A 22919-nucleotide genomic window follows, 5' to 3' on the forward strand; every position below is an offset into this window, starting at 1 on the left:
ACAATAATGTTTGTGCATGCATGCATGTTTCAGTCGATGGGGGGGGGGGAGCCAAAGTACCTCAAAATCATCAAGTAAATGTGCGCAAGCTCTTTGAGACACAAGAAACTATGGTTTGCAGTAAAGAAAAGTAAAAAAAAAAAAAGAATCCTCGAAGACCCATTTACATAGAAAGTGTTTTCACGTGCCGGCAACCAACGAGACTGTCGTAAAGTGTGCGCGCGCGTCAAATCATTGGTAATTCCAGAATTGGGCGGAGCCTGTGAGTTATCGGAAAAGCGGACCAAACTTAAACGTCACACACAGAGAAACAGTTATTTCATCATTGCAGGAACGAAGGGGAATTCAACGTGTCTTTTGAGGAGGTAAACTATCAGCACTTCAGTGTAACTACAAAATGATTCTTAGTGGAGACGAAACGATTTAGTTTTCAGACCCGCTGCTTGTATCCGGCCCCGCTGCTGTGGCTGTTCTTCTGTGTATTTCCTGTAGTATAGTGTATTACCAAGTCGATATTCGTGTATTCTTCAGTATAGCATTACATCTAACAGCTATAATGTGAGGGAGAAACACTGTGTTCGGGCTGTCGTTACACCTGTGTACGCGAGTGTACATGTGTATGTTTTTATTATTATTATTATTATTATTTTAACAGACACTAGAAGCCTGGATCCTGATGTAATGGCCACACAATCGACAAGGTGGCTCAAGTCCATCTTGGTGGTCATCACATGTGTCGCTGCAGAAGGTGGGTCTTTTCAACCCTTTGCACTAATCCTATTTATGTATTTGGTTGTGCTTTCTCTATTTTCTTCCCCCCCAGTTCAACTCACTGGATGCAGAGGAAACCAGCGCTTCTTACTAGCAGTATAATCTGAATTTAAGCTAATCGATTAGGTTCATGGAAGAGAATAGAATTGAATTGAATTGAAAATACTTCAAAAATATTGAAAAATAAAGTGTTTCATTGCTACAGTTGTACTCACAATGGCAGAAAAAGAGTTGGGTGTCACATGTGCATCGTTTGCCTCGAGAAAGGTTGACATGTTTGATATGGAGAGCTTTATTTTTTGTCAGAACATAAGCATGTCTAATGTCTAAGTGGAGACTAATCATTTATGATTGACTTATTGTCTGTGTTCAAAGGGAAGGGGTGACGAAGAAACGTTTATTTGGACTCAAAGCACTCGTTTCCTGTTAATGTTTGTGGCACTTGCTTTCCTCAAACTTGAGTGTGTGTGTGTGTGTGTGCGTGTGTGCGCGTGTGTGTTTGCACGTGCAGGTCGGTATTGAAGTGATTGCTGCGAAACGTTTACAGGCTTACAAGAAGTGGAAAAAGGTGGCAGACTGGTGACGAATAGAAAAAGGTGTTTGCGGAGATTGCGGGTTCATATACGTATGAGCGAAGTAGCTCGCTGCATTTCTTGTATGGTGAAAACGGTCTACCCTCTGTTGATTACAAACTCTTTTTTGACCTATTTCATAATTAGTTTGGGGTTTCTTGTTTCAGCATCATCATACTTGTATTGATTTTATTTGACAGTTTGTATTGAGCACCACAAAAGCAATACAACTACAACAACTGGTGTATATTTACATTCATTTTCTTAGAGCATCTGTTTTTTTTGTTGAATCATAAGCGTTTTTCTATTTCATTTTGTGCTGGCAGGATCTCGCGATGTGCCAGTCAGGGACTTTGTTTAGTGTGATTCATGGTAATTATATTTTGGGAGTCATGCTTGGGAGTCATGCTTTTGAATTTGTATAGCAGGGCTAAATTGGTATGGAAACCTGGATAACTTTCTGACTTTGATCGGTAAACCAGCAAAATATTTCAACACAACCTTTGCCTTTTTGTTCAGCTGTTTAATTCAGGTTGTATTGATTCACACTATACAAAAAAAACGCATATTGCGTTCTGAAAGTATTGTAAGTTGTTTTGTTCTTAATTGAAACCTCAGCAGAGTACTTGGAAGTGATCGATCAAGCTGTCAGATATGCGTTGACAAAGTCAGTGACAGCATGAAAGAGTCAGTTCTATAGTTTAGAGCAGAGAATACTGTAGAGAAAGGAAACCGATTCTGTAAGGTCATAAAATGGAAGGAACTTCCATCAATGTATTAATCGCGTGACTGTTTGACAAGATAAAGTCACAGTTAACTGTGGGTACTTTTATATTGTTTTGTGTCGGAGATAATGATGAGTGACATAAGCTCATCGTTTTGCAGGAAGTATACTTTAGGATATACACAGTGTGGAGTCATGATGATGATTATTACTAGAATCTTTTTCTATATATTAACTAGTTTTATGTATGCTCCTTTTTTATTGTTTTCTTCCTCTTGCACTGTGACTTTGATGTTTTAGTGACTATCAATTGACTATTGAGGATGACTTTGTCAATGTCCCCCCACCATGTTCTTCAGACATGTTCGTTGTTTATTTCTGATGTTTAAGAACGATGTTGTTTAACTCTATGAGAGTTTGTCATTGTTTGTTGTTTCTGAACTACAGGTTTTGGAGACAAAAAAACATTAGAATTAATCGGTGACTGTCACATTTTTGAAATAGAAATAGTTGTTGGTGCCAATCTGTACTAGTCGTAGAGGCATGAGTCCCGCTACTCACAGTGATTTCTCTTCTGTTGTATCCATCTTCTTGCTTTTTGAAGAATACATTTCACCATTTTCTCTCTCTGTTTTTCCAGGGTCCCATCCTCCTTCTAATCTAGTGTGCTTCATACCATGTGGTGACAGCGATTGCACAGTAGATATACACTGTACTTGGGATCAAAGGCCAGACAATAATATCTCCACTAACTACACCCTGTACTGGCACTCTGCAAATAGCAAGTAAACACAGGAATATTTTTTTTTTATTTGTCACTGTACAAGTTTCATCTCCAATTGGTTTTTACTTGTCTCATTGTGTCTTTTCTTCTATTATGTTCCAGAGAGGAGCATCTCACAAGTGGCATTCGATTCGATGGCCTAATTCCTCGTAAACATGCCCCCAGACATGAAGAACTTTTCGTCTGGGTCCGGGCTACTAACCAGGATGGCTATGCCAACTCTAAGAAGATTGTCGTCAACGCGGAAGATATCAGTGAGTCAGTTCCCTCACGAATACAAACCAAACCAAGACTGCCAATTTTGATCGATCCCTCGGATGCCCATTCGGGGAAAATAAATGTCTGTATGAGCAACTTGCAGTTTGGTTTCAAGTTACACATTTTTATTTGTTATTCCCTCTAGTCAAGCCGCCGCCTCCTAAATTGTCATCTAGCAGCCACGAGCCATTAGAAGTTCATTGGAACACCGTCTGTAGCCAACTAGATTTATCGATTGGATCCTGTGAAGTCCGACATCGAATTCAAGAAAACGAAACCTGGCTTGAGGTTTGTTACAATGGTTGTCTCCTTTCATTTCTGTCGACCAAGTCCAAATAAGGTGTAGTGAATGAATGAATGAATGAATGAATGAAAAACAATTAATTAACTATGAAAACCTGAACGAAAGCCATAATGAGCAGGAAACATCCTATTCAGCTAATCGACTTAAGCATTGGCCATTGAATTCATGTAAAAAAAAAAAAATTGTGTGTCTTCTACACAGCTTGAGGATGGATTACATGGCAGCTACACATTAATGGACCCAATTCCTGACACGGTCTATGAATTTCAAGTCCGCTGCTCCTGTCACTCATCAACAGTGACGGGGCTGATGAGTGACTGGAGTGCTGTCCATCCAATAAGAAGCGCAGAACTGGGTGAGTTTTGTCTTTATGTTTACCTGGAAACTTTAGAATAGTTTGAAAAACTGTGTGACCTGAACCAAACAGCTGAGATGTTATTTACGTTGGCTTTCCACAATTATTTAATTGTGAGGAAAGTCTTGCGAGGCGACAAGGTAAGAGTCCACACTTTTATAAAAGACAAAAGGAAAGCTGTTTGCTTCAAGGGGAATTCCTTTCAAATGACTCATTGGCGAAGTGTGAATGCACACTGCTCCCGAACAAAGTCCGGGGTTTAAAGAAAATGCAACAATAAAGCTGAAAGTGCAGCATTGAAGTATAAGGTCTCCCCTTCAATGCCACACAAAAAGTAAACAAAATCTGTATGGAAAAGTTTGAGAAAATCAACTTTTGAAACTTTAATTCATCACACCTCATCTTTTTCCCATACAATCAGTACAGTCATTACAATGACCCGTTACACTCATTGCCCTCAAACGTCTGCCCGTGGTATTGCTTTTTCTGAATGTACAACCCTTCAGGCCATTCTTTAAGGTGAGGAACGACTTTGTGGAGTTCAGCTTAGAGTTTGTTCACAACGTCCAGCTGGATGTGAAGAGCAGGAGGTTCAAGACATCAGTGGATGGATCATAGTTGCCTGAGAGAAGAGGCTCATTGGAGCAGCTGTAATAGTTCTTGAGAGTGGCTTTTTTTTTTTTTTTTTTTTACTACTTTCATCTCTGCAATGTGTTTTGGTTTTCAGAGATTTCAGCCAAAGTTCCCAGTGATGTCTGATCCTCAAAAACCATATCATATCCATCTCATGTTTCGCCATGTCGCCAAGTTCATTAGCAACCGCCAAACGCCCCTTGGCCACTTCTGTGAACCGGATGTAGAACAATGCCATGCTTCATTTGATCGGCTCTTCGATAGCTATGGGATCAAGGATATTGATCATCCTAAATACCTTTTTTGTGCAGTTGTGCACTTTAAGGCCTATCAGGTCTGAGTGTGTCCTATCGTAACTTCAGATAAGTTACAATCTGTGTGTAGGAATATTCTCATTTTGTCCTGTGAAACGTGACACGCCAACAAGTCCACTTGACCTGATTCATTTGCTTTGAGATCTCAAAGACATCTGATTTTCACTGTGTTGTTGTTGATTTGTTATATAATCTGAGCAACATTCTTCAGCGTTTGGACATTGGATCACAAGAATTGTTAGATGGATAAAATGAGGGTAGTCTTATCAATTCTGGTTTTCTCTTGATTTTATTTTTGTCCCTCTGTTGTTTAGCCCCAGTTGGCGAAGTAGACGTATGGAGGGATTGTGGGATGTTCCCGCCAACTTCTGACTGTTATCTCACATGGAAGGTAAGTTGGTGATATTTACAGCGACCCTATCTCAGTGCATGGACCCTACCTCCTGTCACAGCGGCTCTCCTTCTCTTCATCCCTTTCAGAATCTTACCGCTTCCCAGGCGCGTGGAGTCATTCTGGGTTACGAAGTCAGGATCACGTACAACAATGACACTTCGGCATCGATAAACGAGTCCACGAGTGTCCCGAGCGGCCAGTTTGTGTACGACGGGAAGAAATGGCACCTCTCTTCCCCTCTGAATGATGTGTCATCTGTCAGCGTGTCAGCGCACAATGCCCTCGGAGCCACACTTCCTTCCTATCTCGCTCTGTCATTAAAAGGTACCAGCTGCACCAACTGTCACACAAGAATGGAAATATTTGTGTCTTAGGCCTTATTGATTTGTTCCTGTCATGCTATAAAGTGTTTTTAAAATGCTGAATTACATCATCTCGGAATGAACATAAACTATTTCAACAAAATTGTAATATTTTTAAGGTTTGAATAAGTAAAATAAGTACGTTTGTGACTGTAGCCCCTTGATCTCGCTGAGATACTTTTAGTTGAGTTGAACCTGCTTTAAGTAAATGTCGCAGACATCACACATGTTTTTCTGTCCTCTGTAACTTTGCATTTTTGCATTTCCTGTGGTGCAGCACCGCTAACAGTATGTCTTATCCTAAGGTAAACGACAAACTCATCAAGCCATTTACCTCATGATGAATGAAGACAACCTCAACGTGTCCTGGGATCTCCCTGCTCAGCTGTCCGACAACCCGAAGGAATATGTAGTGCAATATAAAGAAGCAGGACGCCCAGGCGGCTTTGGCTTTGACTGGATCAAAGTTAACAAAAGCAAGAGAGCTGGATTTACTGGTATGTTTGAGTTGGATAACTAACTTGGCAGCCTTGTGTTGACATTATCTAGTCCCAAGTAACTCGAGGTCAAGGAAAAAAATAAATGATAAATGATGAGAACCACAAGGCTGCCAAGATGAAAGCAATGCTACTTTATAAACACTGCATATAATTTTAGGCCATTTATTACTTGTATTTGATCTACGAACACCATTTTGATGTAATCAGCACCCCATGCACGTTCTGTTCTGTCCAGTCTCTTGATGATGTGCCCACAGGTTCAAACTCGAAACCCTCTCATTGTGACGCAACCGTGCTAAATACTTTTCCTTTGTGTCAACCATTAAGAGGCATACATTGTCTAAAACAAATAAGCTGCCTGGTGATAATTACTGGATTTGAAAGACAAACTCTTACCAGATGCAGGTTCATTTTACACTTCACTCCAGTGTAAGTCTCCACCTACAGGTCTGTTTAAAAAGTACACTCCATACCAAGTGTCCCTGTACCAAATACCACACAGCGGAGAAGTTCGTCACCTCACGTCAGTAATCGGATTCTCTGTTGAAAAAGGTTGGTATTTCTTTGCCATTCTGATAAACATTCAAAGTATTTTCTTACAATAGACTTTGACCAACTTGGCTGATCGACTCCCTTAATATCAAATGGAAGATAAACGTCCATCCTTCTCTGTCTTTCTCTCTGTCTCTCCAACAGCTCCCCCCACAGTTCCCTCATTTAATGTGTCTGCTGTGGAAGAAAATGAAGTGTCTCTGGTTTGGAAGCCTATTCCACTCACCAGCCAGGGCGGGCTGGTCTTGTATTACCAAATAGGAATTGGTGCAAAAAGAGGTACTTTCCAAAAATGACAGTCAAAGTTATTTGTTGGGAGGTTTGGAAATCCACTGAACCAAGCCACTTAAATATAAGTAGCACAGTATATGCTATTTATAGTCGCACTGTTGCTACATGTTTTTTTTCTCACTGGCACACAGTGAGTTGAATGTTCAGAGTGAGTTTTCCTCTGCAGTTCAATTTTTTTGTTCAGCGACATATGTTTTCCTAGAATAATAGCATTTGTATTTCTATCGTTCTATTGTAATATATATTGATATTCCATATAGTAAATCAATACATTTTTAATAAAGAAGAATACACTGTCAGCTTTCTTATAATTGAGAAATGTTGACCCTACTTAATATTTAACATTTATCATGTACGTGTATCTGTGTCATTTCAGCCTCCCTTCAGCGAGTGAACAATGTGAGTGCCTCCCTGCATCATGAAAACAAGCCTTTTACGATGCAGAGACTTCATCCAGGCCAGGAATATGAGGTTTGGATCAGAGCAGTGAATGCCGCTGGGCCTGGACCAAATGTCACAACAAGAGTCACGACAAAGCACCGCAAAGACTATGGTACATTGTAGTCTCTCAGCTTGATGTTGTGTTTTTTTTTGATTCCCCAATGTAAATATTGAAGTTAAATCAATAGAATAGGCATATTTTGAAGAGGTTTCATGGTTAGCATTTTCAGAAACAATGATTAATTGTTTTTTGCTTTCTTCCTTTTTTTCTCTCTCAGGACTCTTAATAGGAGCCCTGGTAGGAACTATTTCCATGTTTATGGGAATTTGCCTTATTGTTGTCGTGCTCAGGTGAGATTGACGTCTTAATTTGGTGTCTCTCATTTTTTTTTTTGTAATCATGAGCCTTGATTTTCTCATCTTTGGTCAAACTGTAGATGTGCCACATTACCATTCTTTTGCTCATATTAGTAAATACTTTGACTATCATGCATGAATTTATTTAATTTACATTGGATGAATATTCAGTGACGATCCTCCCCCAACTTATCACCCGATTACCATATTTTTGTGCATTGAATTTTTATTTTTTTTAATAAATTTAGATTAAAATAACACAATTTCTGAATTGACTTTTAGGAGTGACTGTTTGCTTTTTGTTATGTCTGTTCCAGTGCTTGTCACAGACATAAAAACATGTCTGTTCTGCTACCTCGAGTTTTCACTGACCAAGTGCCAGATCCCAATAACAGCAACATTTTCGTAAAGATGTCACAGCAGGTGAGATACACTAAAATCCAGTACTTTCACATTCTTTTTGAGCCTCGTTCTAATAGCAAGAGGGTTTAAACTAATTGTGGGTGCTTAGTTTTGCCTGATTTTCCTGTTTCACTGGTTCTACTAGTTACATTTTGAGCCACATGCTGACTGATTGAGTCAACTTGTTTTTTTTCCCCCCTTAATAAAATTAAATCTTTGTTCTGTTTGACCTCCTTATAGATGAATGAGCCCTTCATTTTAGCTTGCATTCCCATTTCTGGCCAAGACCCCAAGATCTCTTTGCTGGAAATTGTGGGGAAAAAATCCCAGAATTTTCAACTTGATGGGTTAACTGGACCAGGGGTGTTTGATGGATGGTCGCAGATGGACTGTCCAAACACTGAAATGGGCATTTCTGCCGAAGAGGGACGTGACAGACCGGGCTGCAGATATGAAAAAGAGGAGTACAGCAAAATGATAGACTCCAATGAAGAATGTCACTCATCAGATGAAGAACGGTTCACATCAGGCTACGAACAACATTTCATGCCAACAGCAATGGAAGTACTGGATGTTTGAGGACATCTCATCAGATCGTACACTTTCATCTCAGATATGCAACATGTTGCTGATTTTCTAAGGATCTTGTATCCTCTTTCGTCAAAAGTACTAAGCTATTGAAATTAATTTCCTAAGGCTAATACCATTGGCCAAGTCAGTCCCATTCCTTCATTTATTAACATTTGCATTTGTACTGTTGTTTTTTTTATTTGCTCATGTTACATATGATTGTATTATGTTCTACCACTCACTGTTGATGTTGGGTTTTTGTGAGATTTTCTGTTTGACTCATGTTGTGACCAACTGTGAAAGTTTAAACCAAGAGCAGTGCTTTTACAAAGCAAACAATTAAATAAAATGTGATTTACAGGAGAAATATATGTAGGCCACTCCTTTTCCAAATATTTATATTTGTCAGTAACTTTCAGATGACAACTCTGAAGAACTGTAATTAGACATGAACAACAAGGGTGAAACATCTCTTATTGTTCTAAATCAGGTAACGATGCAAGAAATTCATGAGTCTGAGTCTGTGTGCCTCTGCGTCTGTGAGTTTTTTCTAGGTCTTCCAGAATCCAAAAACATGCATGTGAGATATATTGGTGATCTAACTTGCTCAAAGGGGTGAGAATGGTTGTCTCTCTATTTTTGCTCTGCGATAGTGTGTCCAGGGTACCCTGCCCTCACCCATAGTTTCCTGGAATTGACTCCAATGCCCCTTGACCCTCAAGAGGACGGATGGATGAGTGTAAATGTGTTTATTGAGGTTCTATCACAAATTAGTAATGTCCTTTGTTTTTTTTTAGTTTGCATTGTTCTAGCTTTGCTTTTTTGAATTTAAATAGAATGTTAGGTATACATATGTAAGCAACTTTCATATTTAGATAGAAAGATAGATAGATAGATAGAATTGTCTGCCCCAAGCGGTGACAGAAATCTATCTTTGACAAGGCCCCAACAAATTAATTGCCCCAAAAACTTTTTCAACATAGTCATGGTAAAGGAATATATATATGTATATATATATTTTTTTACATCTGAAAAACATGAAACAACATCTTAATATATGACTCTGTCTCGGGCAGAGCCTCCATCCATACTGGATTAAACTTTCTTACCGTTTTGAAATTGTACATACATTTTTGCCTGGAAATAAACATGCTCTATTTTTCTAAATCTTAAGTTGGAGAAGTTTTATTTGGCACAGTCGCTGTTTGTTTTGCCAGCATCTGGAAGTAGAGTATAATTTACAGAATGGATTAATTTTGTTAGACAAAGTTAAATTTAAGCGGAGATATTGGACACATGCTGGCAGCAACTGAAAAGCTGTTAATCTAAAATGAACGTTTTTCTCATTGATCCCTGAAAGTATTCTATTTCTAGACCAAAATCATTTATTAGAGGTAAGAGGAGTGTATGTAAATTTCAAATCAGATTTTAAATTAATCTGGGAAAAACGGTAGTTTTATAATTTATTTCTACTTTCAAAAAATAGCGAAAGATCGAGATTTCACGAAAATCTCGCGTTGTTCACGAAATCCTTTCCGGACGGAAGCCGCCACCGGCCAATTTCAATCGGCGTGCTCATTTGAACAAGAGGAACCGCAACGAAGCTCGGGAGAAAAGCGGCCCAGTACCGAAAATTCAACTTATAAGTCAATATTGTACGTACAGAGTTGGTACATTCTTGTTTCTTTTGACAAAATAAGTAAATACATCGAACAGATCGTCTGATCGGGTAAGGTGTTGCCGGGGCAAGTAACAAAGCAACTGTCGGTTAAATAGCATTAGCATGGGTAGTAGCGGCTTAGCGGCTAACGCCAGCTTGCAAAACGTGTTCACCAAGTTTGAACCTTTCACGGCCGCCAGTTCAGAGTAAACCGCTTTATCTTACATCCTTACTCCCGTATCTACCTATTTATAAAGCGTAACTCTCGTTAAGCTTTCGTTTCGATAGCTGGTAACGGTTTTTTTTGGTGTATTTCTCGCCGGGCACATTGCGTGTGACCACCCGGTCGGGAACTGCCCTGTCGAGCAGGCCCGAGCAAGAAGGGCAACTTCGGCAGCGGCAGGTCAACTTCAGTACAGCGTGACCAACCGGCGAATCCGCCGGTGCTGGACGCTATAACGGGAGCTGACTAACCGATACACTCCGAACAGAGTGGACGGTACCACGATATTTAGTCCGGGTGCTTTTACGTGGCGTTCCTGCCTCGTAGCGAACTCGTTTCCTCTTCATAACTTTTCTCACTCCCCGCCGGGCGCGACCCCGCCGGGCGCCGCGGCACGTCCCAACTCCACATGTCGGAACACCGGTTTGGTTCTTGGTATGTGGACCCACAAAATGTTCAGACACAAAGCGTTTCCGTAAATGAGTCCAGAGCACCGGGTGGCGTGGGGGGTCGGATTAACTTGGAGCAGTTAAGCCGGGCCACAGATTTTAGCTGGTCGTGTTGTCTAACGTCCCCGTTCGTTACGTACAATTTTAGGTGTTTCCGTGCTGGCCGTGCAAGGCCTCTCACTGCTTGTTTGACTTTAGATCCCCCACCCGCCTCAGTCCACCTCCAACCTACAGCAGAGCCGGTTTCATTTTCTTTTGTGCCATATGTCCCGACTGATAAGAGTCTGACTCGTCTTAAATATCATACAGACTGCAGGGACGCCCAGACTGGAAGCTGAAATTATTTGTAGGGGGAAACGAGGTCACAATATAGGAACCATACATGGCTCCAGCCACCATTGGTACAACTAAAGTGGAAAAAGAAAAAGCCAGGAAGTGCTGCCAATACACACATGGGTCATTCTGAATTGCCTCATGCAGAATCTTGTTCCTCTGCAAGCTTAGACTCAAGATGGCTGGAGTTTATTTAAAATAAAATAAAAAAAAATGTTGCTCAGAGCTTTGGAGTCAGCAACTGAAGACTTTCAAACCATGAAGTTCTCTGCAATCTAAAAAAAGAAAAAATCACTTTGTAATCCATACATCAGCCACCAACATTTACTCTATAGCTGTTATTTAAAGGCCAGTGTTTGGTTCAGTAAAGATTCCTCAAGTAGAATGATGGCTGGTATCTTTTACACTTAACAAGGTTACCTCAAGCCCTTATGGACACAAACTACATTTATGCATCCTGGTCTGCACCCTACTTCCTTTTAAAATGTAATTGACGCTTAAGCTTCAACCGAAATGCCTCCCTGTGCACGCCTAACGGTTGATCATAGCCACCGGGTTTGTGAACACCTTTATCAAACCGCAAACGTGAACTTATGTGATCTTGTGCAAACACACTGATTTAGAAAGACCAAACGGGCGTGTCGCCATTTTGTTTTCTTGTGCGTTTACGATTTGAATGTTACTGAGGTTAGAGCTGTGCACCACCTGGTCAACCTAGTGAACTTTGATCACTATATAGCTTTTATGTACCTCCCTCATTGAGGCTAATTTCTTAGTTTTACTTAAGTTTGTGGACTGGAGATGATGCATTTAAAACATCTGAATGTCAGTGATGGTGTTTGTATTCATACTGTCTGATCCACTGTCCACTAAACTACTTCCAGTTTGACAAATGTATATGACTAAGAGATTGATTTTAACATTTTTTTTTTTGTATTTTACAGGATGGAGTGGCAGCCAGATGAGCAGGGACTTCAGCAGGTCCTCCAGCTGCTCAAAGACTCACAGTCGCCCAATACAGTCACGCAGAGAGCTGTCCAACAAGTATCCTACAGCAGTGTTACTTATGAATGCAGACTATTTTAAAAGACTGTCATTTATAAAGTTAGGTTTGTAGTTATAACTTCAATAACGAGATCAAAGTTAAACATTTTGCTGTATTTTGAGGTGTTGCTGCTGACTTGCAGTTGTTTGAGTACTGGTATGCCACTCTTGAACTATCTACATAGCTGGGGGCCTTTGTCCTCTCCCAAAATAATTGCTTTAAAACATTTACAAGATGCTTTTGTTTGTAAATATGCACAGAATGTTAAAAATACTTTTAAGCTGATGGAAATTTGTGTGTGGCATAGAACCGTATGAAGAACTGGGGGGAAAGGACCTACATGCCAATAATTGTTTTTCCTTCAATCAAGGAAAACATTACACTTTTCAGAGTGGTGCTGTCTGTCTTATAAAGTCACAATGTCCTTAACAGCTGTTTTAGAAACTCGAGCAACTCAACCAGTTTCCTGACTTCAACAACTATCTCATCTTTGTTCTCACACGACTCAAAAGTGAAGGTGAGCTGGCTACTACAGTTTTTCTTTGACATATGTAACACTGTCGGACTGTACCAGTGACTCCTGTTAGTCGCAATTCAGTACTTTGCATCCATGTAGTTCTGGTACATGATGTGTCAGAATTTGTTTATCTGCCTTTCAAGCTATAGCTAAAACAAATGCACACACTAATAGTTATTGCTGACACCGTTCCACCAGGTGATTGCTTGTAATATTCGGTGGTTGGCTCTTTTCCAACTGAGACTTTTTCTCTGTCTCTTCTCAGATGAGCCGACTCGCTCTCTGAGTGGTCTGATCCTGAAAAACAATGTTAAGGCCCACTACCAAAACTTTCCTCCAACTGTTGCTGACTTCATTAAGCAGGAATGCCTCAACAACATCGGCGATCCCTCGCCGCTCATCCGTGCCACCATTGGTGAGTTTATCATACCATTTTGTCACATTTATTGACCTTGTTTTTCCTTCAGCCTTTGGAGATGATTAATCATAACATCTGAATTTCTGTGAAGGTGTTGTATTCATACTGTCTGATCCAGAGCCGTTATAAAGGCACCTCGCAGTGATCCAGTCTCTTCTAAACCACTAATATGAAGGCTGTATTATTTCCTTCTGTTCCTGTAGGCATCCTGATCACTACTATTGCCTCCAAAGGAGAGCTACAAACATGGCCTGAGCTGCTGCCTCAACTCTGCAATCTGCTCAACTCCGAGGACTACAACACCTGCGAGGTCTGCACTCAGTCTGCCCTTTCTTTCCTTCTTGCTCCACACAAAGCTGTTACTATTTCCAAGACTTCGACACCTGTATTTCCACCCTTTGGTTGATTTGGGATCTGCTCCAAATGTTTATTGTGGTTTTCAGGAAATATATAAAGTCTTTAGTCATTTATTGCATATGTAGGTTTGATTTGTAATTCACTTGTTTTTCCATTAAGGTGGAGTAACAGTGACTTCAGTTATTTTGCAGATTTCATGCAGCACACAACTTCATCTTGGCAAACTGAACATTGTTTGATGGGCTTGTGTTTTTACCAATATGTGAAATTGATCAAAACACCCTCACAAGTCCTCCCCTTTTTTATCCACACATATACAAATCTCAGAATTTATGACCGAGGTGTATCAAAATCCACTGGGAGACTTTCTTGTCACGGCAGAATTCTGTACTTGTGACAAAAATTGTTTCTTTCCGAATCAAATTGATAAATTCAGTCTGTACTGTTCATGTAGTCCTCTTGCTCCACTTTTATTTTCTGATGCACTCTCATTCTCTCCTCTGTCCCTGTATGTTTGCGTTTGATTTGACAGCCTCTCTGTGTATGTCCGTGTCTCAGGGTTCATTCGGTGCACTGCAGAAGATCTGCGAGGATTCGTCGGAGCTGCTGGACAGCGACGCTCTGAATAGACCCCTCAACATAATGATCCCTAAATTCCTTCAGTTCTTCAAGCATTGCAGCCCCAAGATTAGGTACAGGAGAGACCAGGAGTCATTAATGTCTTTGCGAAAGCTCCTTCTGAATGTGATGCATCGCATACTAACATCTGACTGACAATGATGGTGTTTGTATTCATACTGTCTGATTCAGATCTTGCTGTCACTCTTTGTACATCTCAACTGATTTTGACACAGATCAGTTGTTTATTTTGTTCAACATAAAGGAATCTTCAGCTACATTTAGGCCAGTGATGGTAACTACGATTTGCGAGAGCCCCAAAAACTCAGGGCCAAATTGCAGCGTGGTACTTTCATAAATTAGATGTATGAAAATATGTGAACGCTCATTTGAAACTGCTTCACAACCAAGTTTATTGATTAACTATGAGGATTTTTCATCTTATTGAATTTGTTCATACACTCATTATGGAGCTTTCTTTGTTTCTGAAATGTGGTTGTGTCAAAATTCATTGTACTGCTTACCCAATGATTTGAGATTTTTTAACTCTGCTCGTGGGCCAGAAGTGATTGGTAGGATTTGCAGGTTTATTTGCCCAAATTTTTTTTATCAATGGATCAATTCTATGGTGCTTTACACTGACGGTTTGTGACATACATATTTTCAGATGTCCAGCTAAACCCAGAAGCCCATTAATATTAAAGATGGACTTGTTAACTAGACTAATAATGCTGGTTTTGTTTTTCAAAATTGTAGCCCCACAAAAACTTGGTCTTTGTTGTTTGCTAAAGTTTTGGAAACTGTAAAATTGACATATTTTTCATTGACGTCACTCTCGTTTGCCATTTTCTTTGATTTGATCCTGCAGGTCTCATGCTATAGCCTGTGTAAACCAGTTCATCATCGGCAGAGCTCAGGCCCTGATGGACAACATTGACACCTTTATTGAGGTGAGTTGTCTCTTGTAAACAGCCAAATCAGACCGTTGCTGTGCTTTCCCTGCACTTGATGTGGACTTTTAATTTCCATTCCTCACAGTTCGTTTCTTGCTTGTATCTATCAGAGCCTGTTTGCGCTGGCAGCAGATGAGGACTCCGAGGTTCGAAAGAATGTGTGCCGAGCCCTGGTCATGTTACTAGAAGTCCGCATCGACCGCCTCATCCCTCACATGCACAGCATCATCCAGGTGAGTGTTCCTGCTTCAGGAAGCACGGGATGAGTGGACGCTTAATCTGGACATGATGAAACACCCAGCTCATTGATTCACAATGATACCTAATGTTCCTAATATTTCTGATCCAGATTCACCAAGCATGTCACCGCTGATGCACTTCAGCAATATTCTTTGCTCCCCAGGCCTGTAATGTCTGCTCTTGTGTTGCTTTTACGCATGCTGTTCTTAAACCGGTACATTTGTCACCTGCAGTACATGCTGCAGCGCACCCAGGACCCTGACGAGAATGTGGCTCTGGAGGCCTGCGAGTTTTGGCTGACTCTAGCGGAGCAGCCAATCTGTAAAGAGATGCTGTCCGGACACCTGGTGCAGTGAGTAGCTGCTCATGATCTATGTGTGCAGTATGATAGCTGTTGTGAAAAGCCAGTTACCAAACAGCATTTGTCTGGTTTTTGAATGATCTATTCTAAACATCCTCTCCAAAAGACTGTGAAAGACTTCCTGAATATACAATTGGAACAAAAATGACGCTTCGGTCTAGTTTTATATGTTGTAGTGAAATTCAGCTTTGAAGTTTAATTATAAAAAAAAACTAAACCCCTTTAGTTCCTCATTGGACTTGTATATCAAATCTGACTTCTGCATGACAATTCTCCCTTAAATGTTAATTCAACACGTGTGTTACCAGGACCATTAAAGTAGAGCTGCACGATATTGGATAGACACGAGTTTACAAATATACTCTTTGGTTCTTGATGATCATTGCTGCTGTCAGGTACAGTTTGCATAGTGAATGGAAAGAGTTTAGTGCAGTCAGTCCGTTGCTACATTTATGATGCTCGTGTTCATAATATATTTGCGATCTAGTGTGCAGCCCTCTATGGAACTTGTATTTAAATTCTTTCTTATTCCAGATTGATCCCTACCTTAGTAAATGGGATGAAGTATTCGGAGATAGACATCATACTACTGAAGGTGAGTGCAATGTCTGAAGTTTTACGGCTGTGCACTTTTAATTTAAATCCGTTCGTCTTTTAATATTTTACTTTTCTAATATTTGTGTAGCTGTCGAATATATATGTCGGTCCCACAGGGGCTCATATACCTACATGAAATATTGCAGGAGGATGATGATAAATTGAAGCCGGCGGATTTCAAAAATAGATGCTGCTCATGAAGCTCAAGTATTTGTCTTTATCCTCCAGGGCGACGTGGAGGAGGATGAGGCGGTACCAGACAGCGATCAGGACATCAAGCCTCGCTTCCACAAGTCACGCACTGTCACCTTGCAGCATGAGGGAGGCGAGGGAGAGGAGGGTGAGGACATCGAAGACGACGATGACGATGATGACGACACGTTGTCTGACTGGAACCTGCGTAAGTGATGAAAGAAAGGATGAGACTTGTTTTCAAGCCGTAGTTTTTATTGTTCTTCTTGATTGTATATCATTTTTAATTAAACTGAAGGTGTTGGTGTTTACTCACTTTAAAAGTCCTAACAAAACTGACAGAATGAAGTTTTTATGTTTTGGAGCTACGAGTTCCTGTTAGGTTGTAACTTGGCTTTTCTTTGTCATGTAGGAAAGTGTTCGGCTGCAGCGCTGGACGTGCTGGCCAATGTATTCCGGGACGAGCTTCTCCCCCACCTCCTGCCGCTCCTCAAAGGTCTCCTCTTCCACCTAGATTGGGTCGTTAAGGAGTCTGGCATCCTGGTGTTGGGGGCGATAGCTGAAGGTAAGATTTACAGGAATTAGTTTGCTTCATGAATAACAACTTTGTAACCTGCCTGTTTTTTTTGTCATTTAAACTTCAAAAGAATAAGTAATAAACCCTAAACTCTAAAGCTGCATCTGTATTTGGGGCTTTTTTTCTCAACTTTGCCCTTTGTTAAATCTTTCCTGAAGATTGCTTTTTAAAGTCAGTGTTTGTGTGGTTTAATTTTGTTTAGCTTATGTTTTTGCTCTGGTTTTTACTGCACGGTGATTGGCAAGAAATGTTTAAAATCGGAGCTCATTTCTGCCGAGGTTAAGTAAGATTGTCTCAGCATACTAAAAATAGCTGCAATATACCACTGCTTCATGGTTTTATCAGGTTTGACTGTAATCGTCTTTTCCTCATCCATGCAACGCTCTCAATCCTAACAAAAAGCACAAGTGAGATAGAGCATCTGCAGTGCAAGTCACCTTTCCTAAAATATCTTCTTCTGATGCACCAAAAAAATCTAGAGGCGTACGGATTAGTGTTTAAGTATGAGACGGGTTTCTTTAAATTCTTAATGAAAGAAGAATGAATAAAATCTCAGAACATTGTCCAATTTCATCTTATCTGCTGTTAATCTTTGGTATGTGCCTTCCTTGATTCACCAGGCTGCATGCAGGGCATGGTTCCCTACCTGCCTGAGCTCATCCCCCACCTCATTCAGTGTCTCTGTGATAAGAAGGCCCTGGTGCGCTCCATTGCCTGCTGGACTTTGAGTCGCTATGCACACTGGGTGGTCTCTCAGCCCCCCGACTCCTACCTCAAACCCCTGATGACGGAGCTCCTGAAACGTATCTTGGACAGCAACAAGAGGGTGCAGGAGGCTGCCTGCAGGTGAGCAGTTTCAGACTTGTGCTTTTTTTTTCTTCTTTTTTTTTTTTTGTGGATTTGATGAAAATCCCAGCTCATTGATAACGATGATACACTTTGTTCCCAAAAATAAGTTCTGATCCACATCCAGCATCTGTCAGTCCACAACTTTCAAAACGGATATCTGGAATTAATATTTCTAACCTCCATTGTTTTTGTTTTTTCTTTCTCAGTGCATTTGCCACCCTCGAGGAGGAGGCTTGCACGGAGCTGGTTCCTTACCTGAGTTTTATCCTGGACACGCTGGTCTTTGCCTTTGGGAAATACCAACACAAAAATCTCCTCATCTTGTATGATGCCATAGGAACTCTGGCAGACTCAGTGGGTCATCACCTCAATCAGCCTGTAAGTAAAATATGTAGTTTGTTTTTTTGTTTTCTTTTTCACCTTAACAGTTGCTTGATGGTGCAGTGACTTTATCACATCCCCGGGGGAAAAAAGTCATGTATTTTTATTTAAATGACAAATGTGGAATTTGAGCTCTTACCAGTTCATATTTTTCAACAGGAGTATATTCAGAAGTTGATGCCACCCCTAATTGCCAAGTGGAACGAGCTGAAGGATGAGGACAAGGATCTTTTCCCTCTTCTTGAGGTAATTCAAAAATGGTTTCTTCACCGAATATTTAAAGCTGTTCTGAATTGTCTTCTTGTATCTGCTGTATTTCATATTGATAAAAGTTGCATTAAATGTCTTCCAGTGTCTGTCATCAGTAGCCACCGCCCTGCAGAGTGGGTTTCTGCCTTACTGCGAGCCCGTGTATCAGCGCTGCGTCACTCTAGTTCAGAAAACACTTGCTCAGGCTATGGTGAGAGCACGACTATCTTTATGGTGGCGGCTTTTGAATGAAGGAAAAAAAGATTTCTGAAGTTCCATTTTTGCAGATGTACAACCAGCATCCAGACCAGTATGAGGCTCCAGACAAGGATTTCATGATCGTGGCCTTGGACTTGCTCAGCGGACTGGCTGAGGGTTTGGGGGGGCATGTGGAGCAACTCGTGGCTCGTTCGAACATCATGACGCTCCTCTTCCAGTGCATGCAGGTATGATGGCCTTTGTACTGCTGTTTGAGTTGTGAAAACAACAATATGTGAACGTATCAATCTCTATATATATTTGAATTTAACGTTGAGGCGCTTGATTTGGTTGCAGGACACGATGCCTGAGGTGAGGCAAAGCTCCTTCGCTCTGCTGGGGGATCTTACCAAGGCGTGTTTCCTCCATGTTAAACCCTGCATAGGTGAAGATGCTTCATCATATTGATATTATATGTAGGTTTACATAATTTAAAACGACATACTAATGCTGGTTCACTTCACCCTACAGCTGAGTTCATGCCCATACTTGGGCTTAACCTGAACCCAGAGTTTATCTCGGTGTGTAACAACGCCACCTGGGCCATTGGCGAGATCTCGATGCAAATGGGTAAGAAAGCAGTTTCTATTGTCGTTCTTTTGCTTTTGTTTTTTGTTTTTTTCATTTTGGTAATATTTCAAAACAAGTTTTCTGGATATGATGACACACCCAGCTCATTGATACAGAATGATACATTTTGTTCCTATGTGTTCTGATCCAGACTCTACCGCTTCCATTGTGTTGAACCAAATTCTGAGCATCATAGCTGAACAGTGGAGTTGGCACCTTGTGTGCATGCAGGATAATGTGTGATTTGAAATTCTTGCTTTGACCCTGCCACTAATTATTTTTAGAACTCGGGGCAGACGTATTCTCCAGCTGTGGACATCTACACACTTGCATGGAGTTGATATTTTTAACGGACTTGGAGTTGGACTTGTGAAATTGGGTTGTGCGGTGGTTAGTTGGTTTGGCCATGAGGTGGCGTTGCTGCAGAATTTCTGTTCTGCATGGAAGCATGTTGTGTGAGTGTGTGCATGCTCTAGACAGCTCGACATTCCAGTCAGCCCAGTGAACCTGTGTGTGGTATCCTTACAGGCACAAGTGTCAAGCAGCAGACAGAGAATTGTCCAGGTGAGCGTAGTACAACCGGCCGTCTGCGGTTCAGACCTGTGTAGTGACCAAGTCATACAGCTGCTGTTTTCTTATGCACCAAAGTTGAAGTTCCATTAAACTCACGATCATGTGAAAGGGCATTTTTATTCTGTTCCCTCACAGAATAGTTGTCAAAGCAGAAGATTTCTTGTTGCTTTCACTGTTATAAAAAAAACAACAACATTGACTCATCAAACACTTGCAGGAGTGTGGCAAAGTAAGAGGGAATTGGACAATACTGATGTACTGGAATTATCTGTTCTTCACTAGTGTCAGCAGTATTAAGTTCTTGGATTCGCTTTCAAGACACGTTGTCCGAGTGAGTGAATGGAGAAACTGAATGATTACATTAATTATCCAAGCTCAACTTATTTTAGTTCATACTGCTATGAGCTTTTACTTAAAATCTGTAGAACTGATGGTCTCTAAACGCCAGCTGATTTTCAGAAGTCACAATGATGTATATAGTCGACTTGTGTGGGGTTTTTGTCTTCCTCATTTGTTTGTCCAAGTTATAAGTGCAATTCTGCAGGAAACACCAACTGTTTGACAGCACATCGTCTGTGTGTCTCCAGGTGCAGAGATGCAGCCTTATGTGGGTTTGGTTCTGCCTCACCTGGTTGAGATCATCAATAGACCAAACACACCCAAGACTCTGCTGGAAAACACAGGTACACACGGTCTCCTACAGAGCATGCACCTGTTGTAGAGGAAGCGAGGCTAACTGGTTTATGTTTGTCTTTCTTTGTGTAGCCATTACGATCGGTAGACTGGGTTTCGTCTGCCCCCAGGAGGTGGCACCACAGTTACAACACTTCATTCGACCGTGGTGAGTGTTGCATGACTTCATTCATCAAGGAATGTGTACAAAAACAGCCTCCTCCTGAAAGCTTACTCCAAGTGTGAGGGCAAATCCATGAACCTTATTTGAATATTCTTCTTGTCTGTCTTGTCAGGTGTACGTCGTTGAGGAATATCCGAGACAACGAGGAGAAGGACTCGGCCTTCAGGGGGATCTGTGTGATGATCGGCGTTAACCCTGCAGGCGTGGTGCAGGTGAGTTCGTGTGCTTTGAGTCCAAGGTTTAGAGAAATGTTAGAACACCGAAGTAACAAATCCTTTCTGTGCAGGATTTCATTTTCTTCTGTGATGCTGTGGCCTCCTGGGTTAATCCCAAGGATGACCTGAGAGACATGTTTTATAAGGTGAGCGCATTAACCCCGTGCATGTACAGTAGCCAGTGTCTGAACCACACTCCGTGATGAACACTCAACAGACATTCGAAATCTGATTTCACTGTGTTGATGATTTTGAGTCTGAGAAGTGTGGTCGCACTTGGAGCATGCTTTAGGTGATGCCATTTAGTTTTTTAATTAAACGTGAAATAATGGATAACGACATAGAAGCAGACGGATTCATGGAGTATTGTGAACTGGTTGACTTCAATGGTTTGTCCGGTCCCTCAAGTTCTTAATTCTTCATGTCACAATCGGTTTAACACGTTAGGTAAGATAACTGCTTCAAAGTCTACAGTTAGTAGTTTATACCAGGACAATAAAGGCAGCTGTAGAGGTTTGACAGGATAAACAGAATAAACTGAAAAACACAAAGTTTTGAATATTATCCTTTTCCGTTTTTTTTTTTTTTTTTGTATTTTTCCTTATCTTTGTTTTCCTCTAATTGGCTGATTGAAGAGCTTTTAGTTTTGTTTTTAATGACAGACTTAATTTCTGTGGTCATGCTTTCGAAGTATTTTCATTGATTCATTGTTTAACCAAGCAGTACAGAAACTACTTGGTTTGAGCTGCTATTTGGCACATTTTTGGACTTAAAACATTTATTTATTGGTGATCTTCTTGGGCTTTTAAAATACTATTTAAAAGGCATCACTTTTAAATAACAAGTGATCTGTGTGAGTGTCTTGGTAAAATAGAAAAGCAATTAGATGATTATATTTTTGTGGTAGTGAGTTTAGGGTTGGGTGTGTTGAGTGCATCTGGATGACTGTTCTAATATAACTTAGAAGTATTTTAAAAGCAGTGAAAGTCCTATTAAAATCCTATTTCCAAAGTAAAAACCTTTCTATTCCATTTTAAAACTGCAGAACGTTTCATATACATCCCAGCCAGATATGACCTCATGGTGTTGAGTTTAATCTTCTTTTTTTTAAATTGAAGGTAGCAAAACATGCTGCAGTCGTTTCAATATCGTTTCTCTGTCGTCTCTTTCCACCTTGACAAAATGCTCCAGATTAGTTGAGTGAATAAAAGGTTCCCTCCTTGAAGAGCATGCATCAAGATTCCTCTCGAATATCGGTGCTCAGTAACGTCCAGGCTTTGCCTCCTAATGAACCTCTTCAGCATGGGACTTTTCTTCTGGAGATCTTAGTTTTGTTGTTCGTTTGTTTTTCTTTCTCCAGATCCTGCATGGCTTCAAGGACCAGGTGGGAGAGGAGAACTGGCAGCAGTTTTCAGAGCAGTTTCCTCCTCTGTTGAAGGAGCGCCTGTCAGCCTGTTATGGCGTCTAACCTGACCCCCCCCTTTCAGTCCTTGCAGGACACTGAAATGTTAGGTATGTCAGCTGGTATCTGTCACATCCACACACACACACACCTCTGGAAGTGATGACACACCCAGCTCATTGATCAACAATGATACATTTTGTTCCTAAAATAATGCTCCGATCCAGAACGAGATGTTTTCACTAATATATCAGCCGTGTTGTTTGATGTCCTGACCTGAGACGTTTGTGTCTTTCTGTTCAGGTTAACGACGGGGAGGGTAACAGGGAAACTCATTGCACTGCCCAGATCGTGGGGAGAAACTAGAACTGGAGGGATGTGACTGGCCTTGATCCTCCACTCTGCAGACGGCCTCTTTTCTCCCCCCGCGCCCTGTTTGTCT

At 40.9% G+C, this 22919-nt stretch overlaps 2 protein-coding genes across 3 annotated transcripts; both read left to right on the forward strand.

The window, feature by feature from the left end:
• The first annotated feature begins 256 nt into the window (after positions 1 to 256).
• il12rb2l (interleukin 12 receptor, beta 2a, like) lies at positions 257 to 11438 on the forward strand. The gene is made up of 15 exons (XM_080487546.1): positions 257 to 365; positions 656 to 748; positions 2708 to 2852; positions 2954 to 3105; positions 3255 to 3397; positions 3615 to 3768; positions 5030 to 5106; positions 5196 to 5433; positions 5777 to 5968; positions 6419 to 6523; positions 6668 to 6802; positions 7191 to 7367; positions 7534 to 7606; positions 7930 to 8035; positions 8255 to 11438. The coding sequence occupies exons 2-15, from the start codon at positions 682 to 684 to the stop codon at positions 8591 to 8593; spliced, it is 2103 nt and encodes a 700-aa protein (XP_080343672.1). The 5' UTR covers positions 257 to 365; positions 656 to 681; the 3' UTR covers positions 8594 to 11438.
• Positions 10172 to 22919, forward strand: LOC308124513 (transportin-2-like). Of its 2 annotated transcripts, XM_080487542.1 has the most exons (25): positions 10172 to 10239; positions 12194 to 12293; positions 12736 to 12811; positions 13077 to 13226; positions 13433 to 13539; positions 14145 to 14278; positions 15073 to 15154; positions 15268 to 15390; positions 15631 to 15749; positions 16293 to 16353; positions 16584 to 16755; positions 16960 to 17112; positions 17745 to 17970; positions 18180 to 18351; positions 18514 to 18600; positions 18707 to 18814; positions 18891 to 19049; positions 19159 to 19246; positions 19333 to 19431; positions 20592 to 20687; positions 20770 to 20845; positions 20973 to 21072; positions 21147 to 21221; positions 22436 to 22587; positions 22781 to 22919. In XM_080487542.1, the coding sequence occupies exons 2-24, from the start codon at positions 12195 to 12197 to the stop codon at positions 22541 to 22543; spliced, it is 2670 nt and encodes an 889-aa protein (XP_080343668.1). In that variant the 5' UTR covers positions 10172 to 10239; position 12194; the 3' UTR covers positions 22544 to 22587; positions 22781 to 22919. The 2 variants fall into 2 exon arrangements, with proteins under 2 accessions (XP_080343668.1, XP_080343669.1); XM_080487543.1 differs by lacking the exons at positions 20592 to 20687; positions 20770 to 20845; positions 20973 to 21072; ... (1 more) ...; positions 22436 to 22587; positions 22781 to 22919 and adding an exon at positions 19716 to 19811.

This window comes from Lipophrys pholis, assembly GCF_963383615.2.
Source record: "Lipophrys pholis genome assembly, chromosome: 19".
In the NCBI taxonomy this organism is placed as follows: domain Eukaryota; kingdom Metazoa; phylum Chordata; class Actinopteri; order Blenniiformes; family Blenniidae; genus Lipophrys; species Lipophrys pholis.

Excerpts from the sequence above, each read along its gene's own strand:
- il12rb2l (XM_080487546.1), top strand. The coding sequence starts at position 682 with ATGGCCACACAATCGACAAGGTGGCTCAAGTCCATCTTGGTGGTCATC. Across the intron at positions 3,398-3,614 it reads AAAACGAAACCTGGCTTGAG|CTTGAGGATGGATTACATGG; the intron begins GTTTGTTACAAT and ends TCTTCTACACAG. Across the intron at positions 5,969-6,418 it reads CAAGAGAGCTGGATTTACTG|GTCTGTTTAAAAAGTACACT; the intron begins GTATGTTTGAGT and ends CTCCACCTACAG.
- LOC308124513 (XM_080487542.1), top strand. The coding sequence starts at position 12,195 with ATGGAGTGGCAGCCAGATGAGCAGGGACTTCAGCAGGTCCTCCAGCTG. Across the intron at positions 15,391-15,630 it reads ACATGCACAGCATCATCCAG|TACATGCTGCAGCGCACCCA; the intron begins GTGAGTGTTCCT and ends TGTCACCTGCAG. Across the intron at positions 18,601-18,706 it reads ATCTTTTCCCTCTTCTTGAG|TGTCTGTCATCAGTAGCCAC; the intron begins GTAATTCAAAAA and ends AATGTCTTCCAG.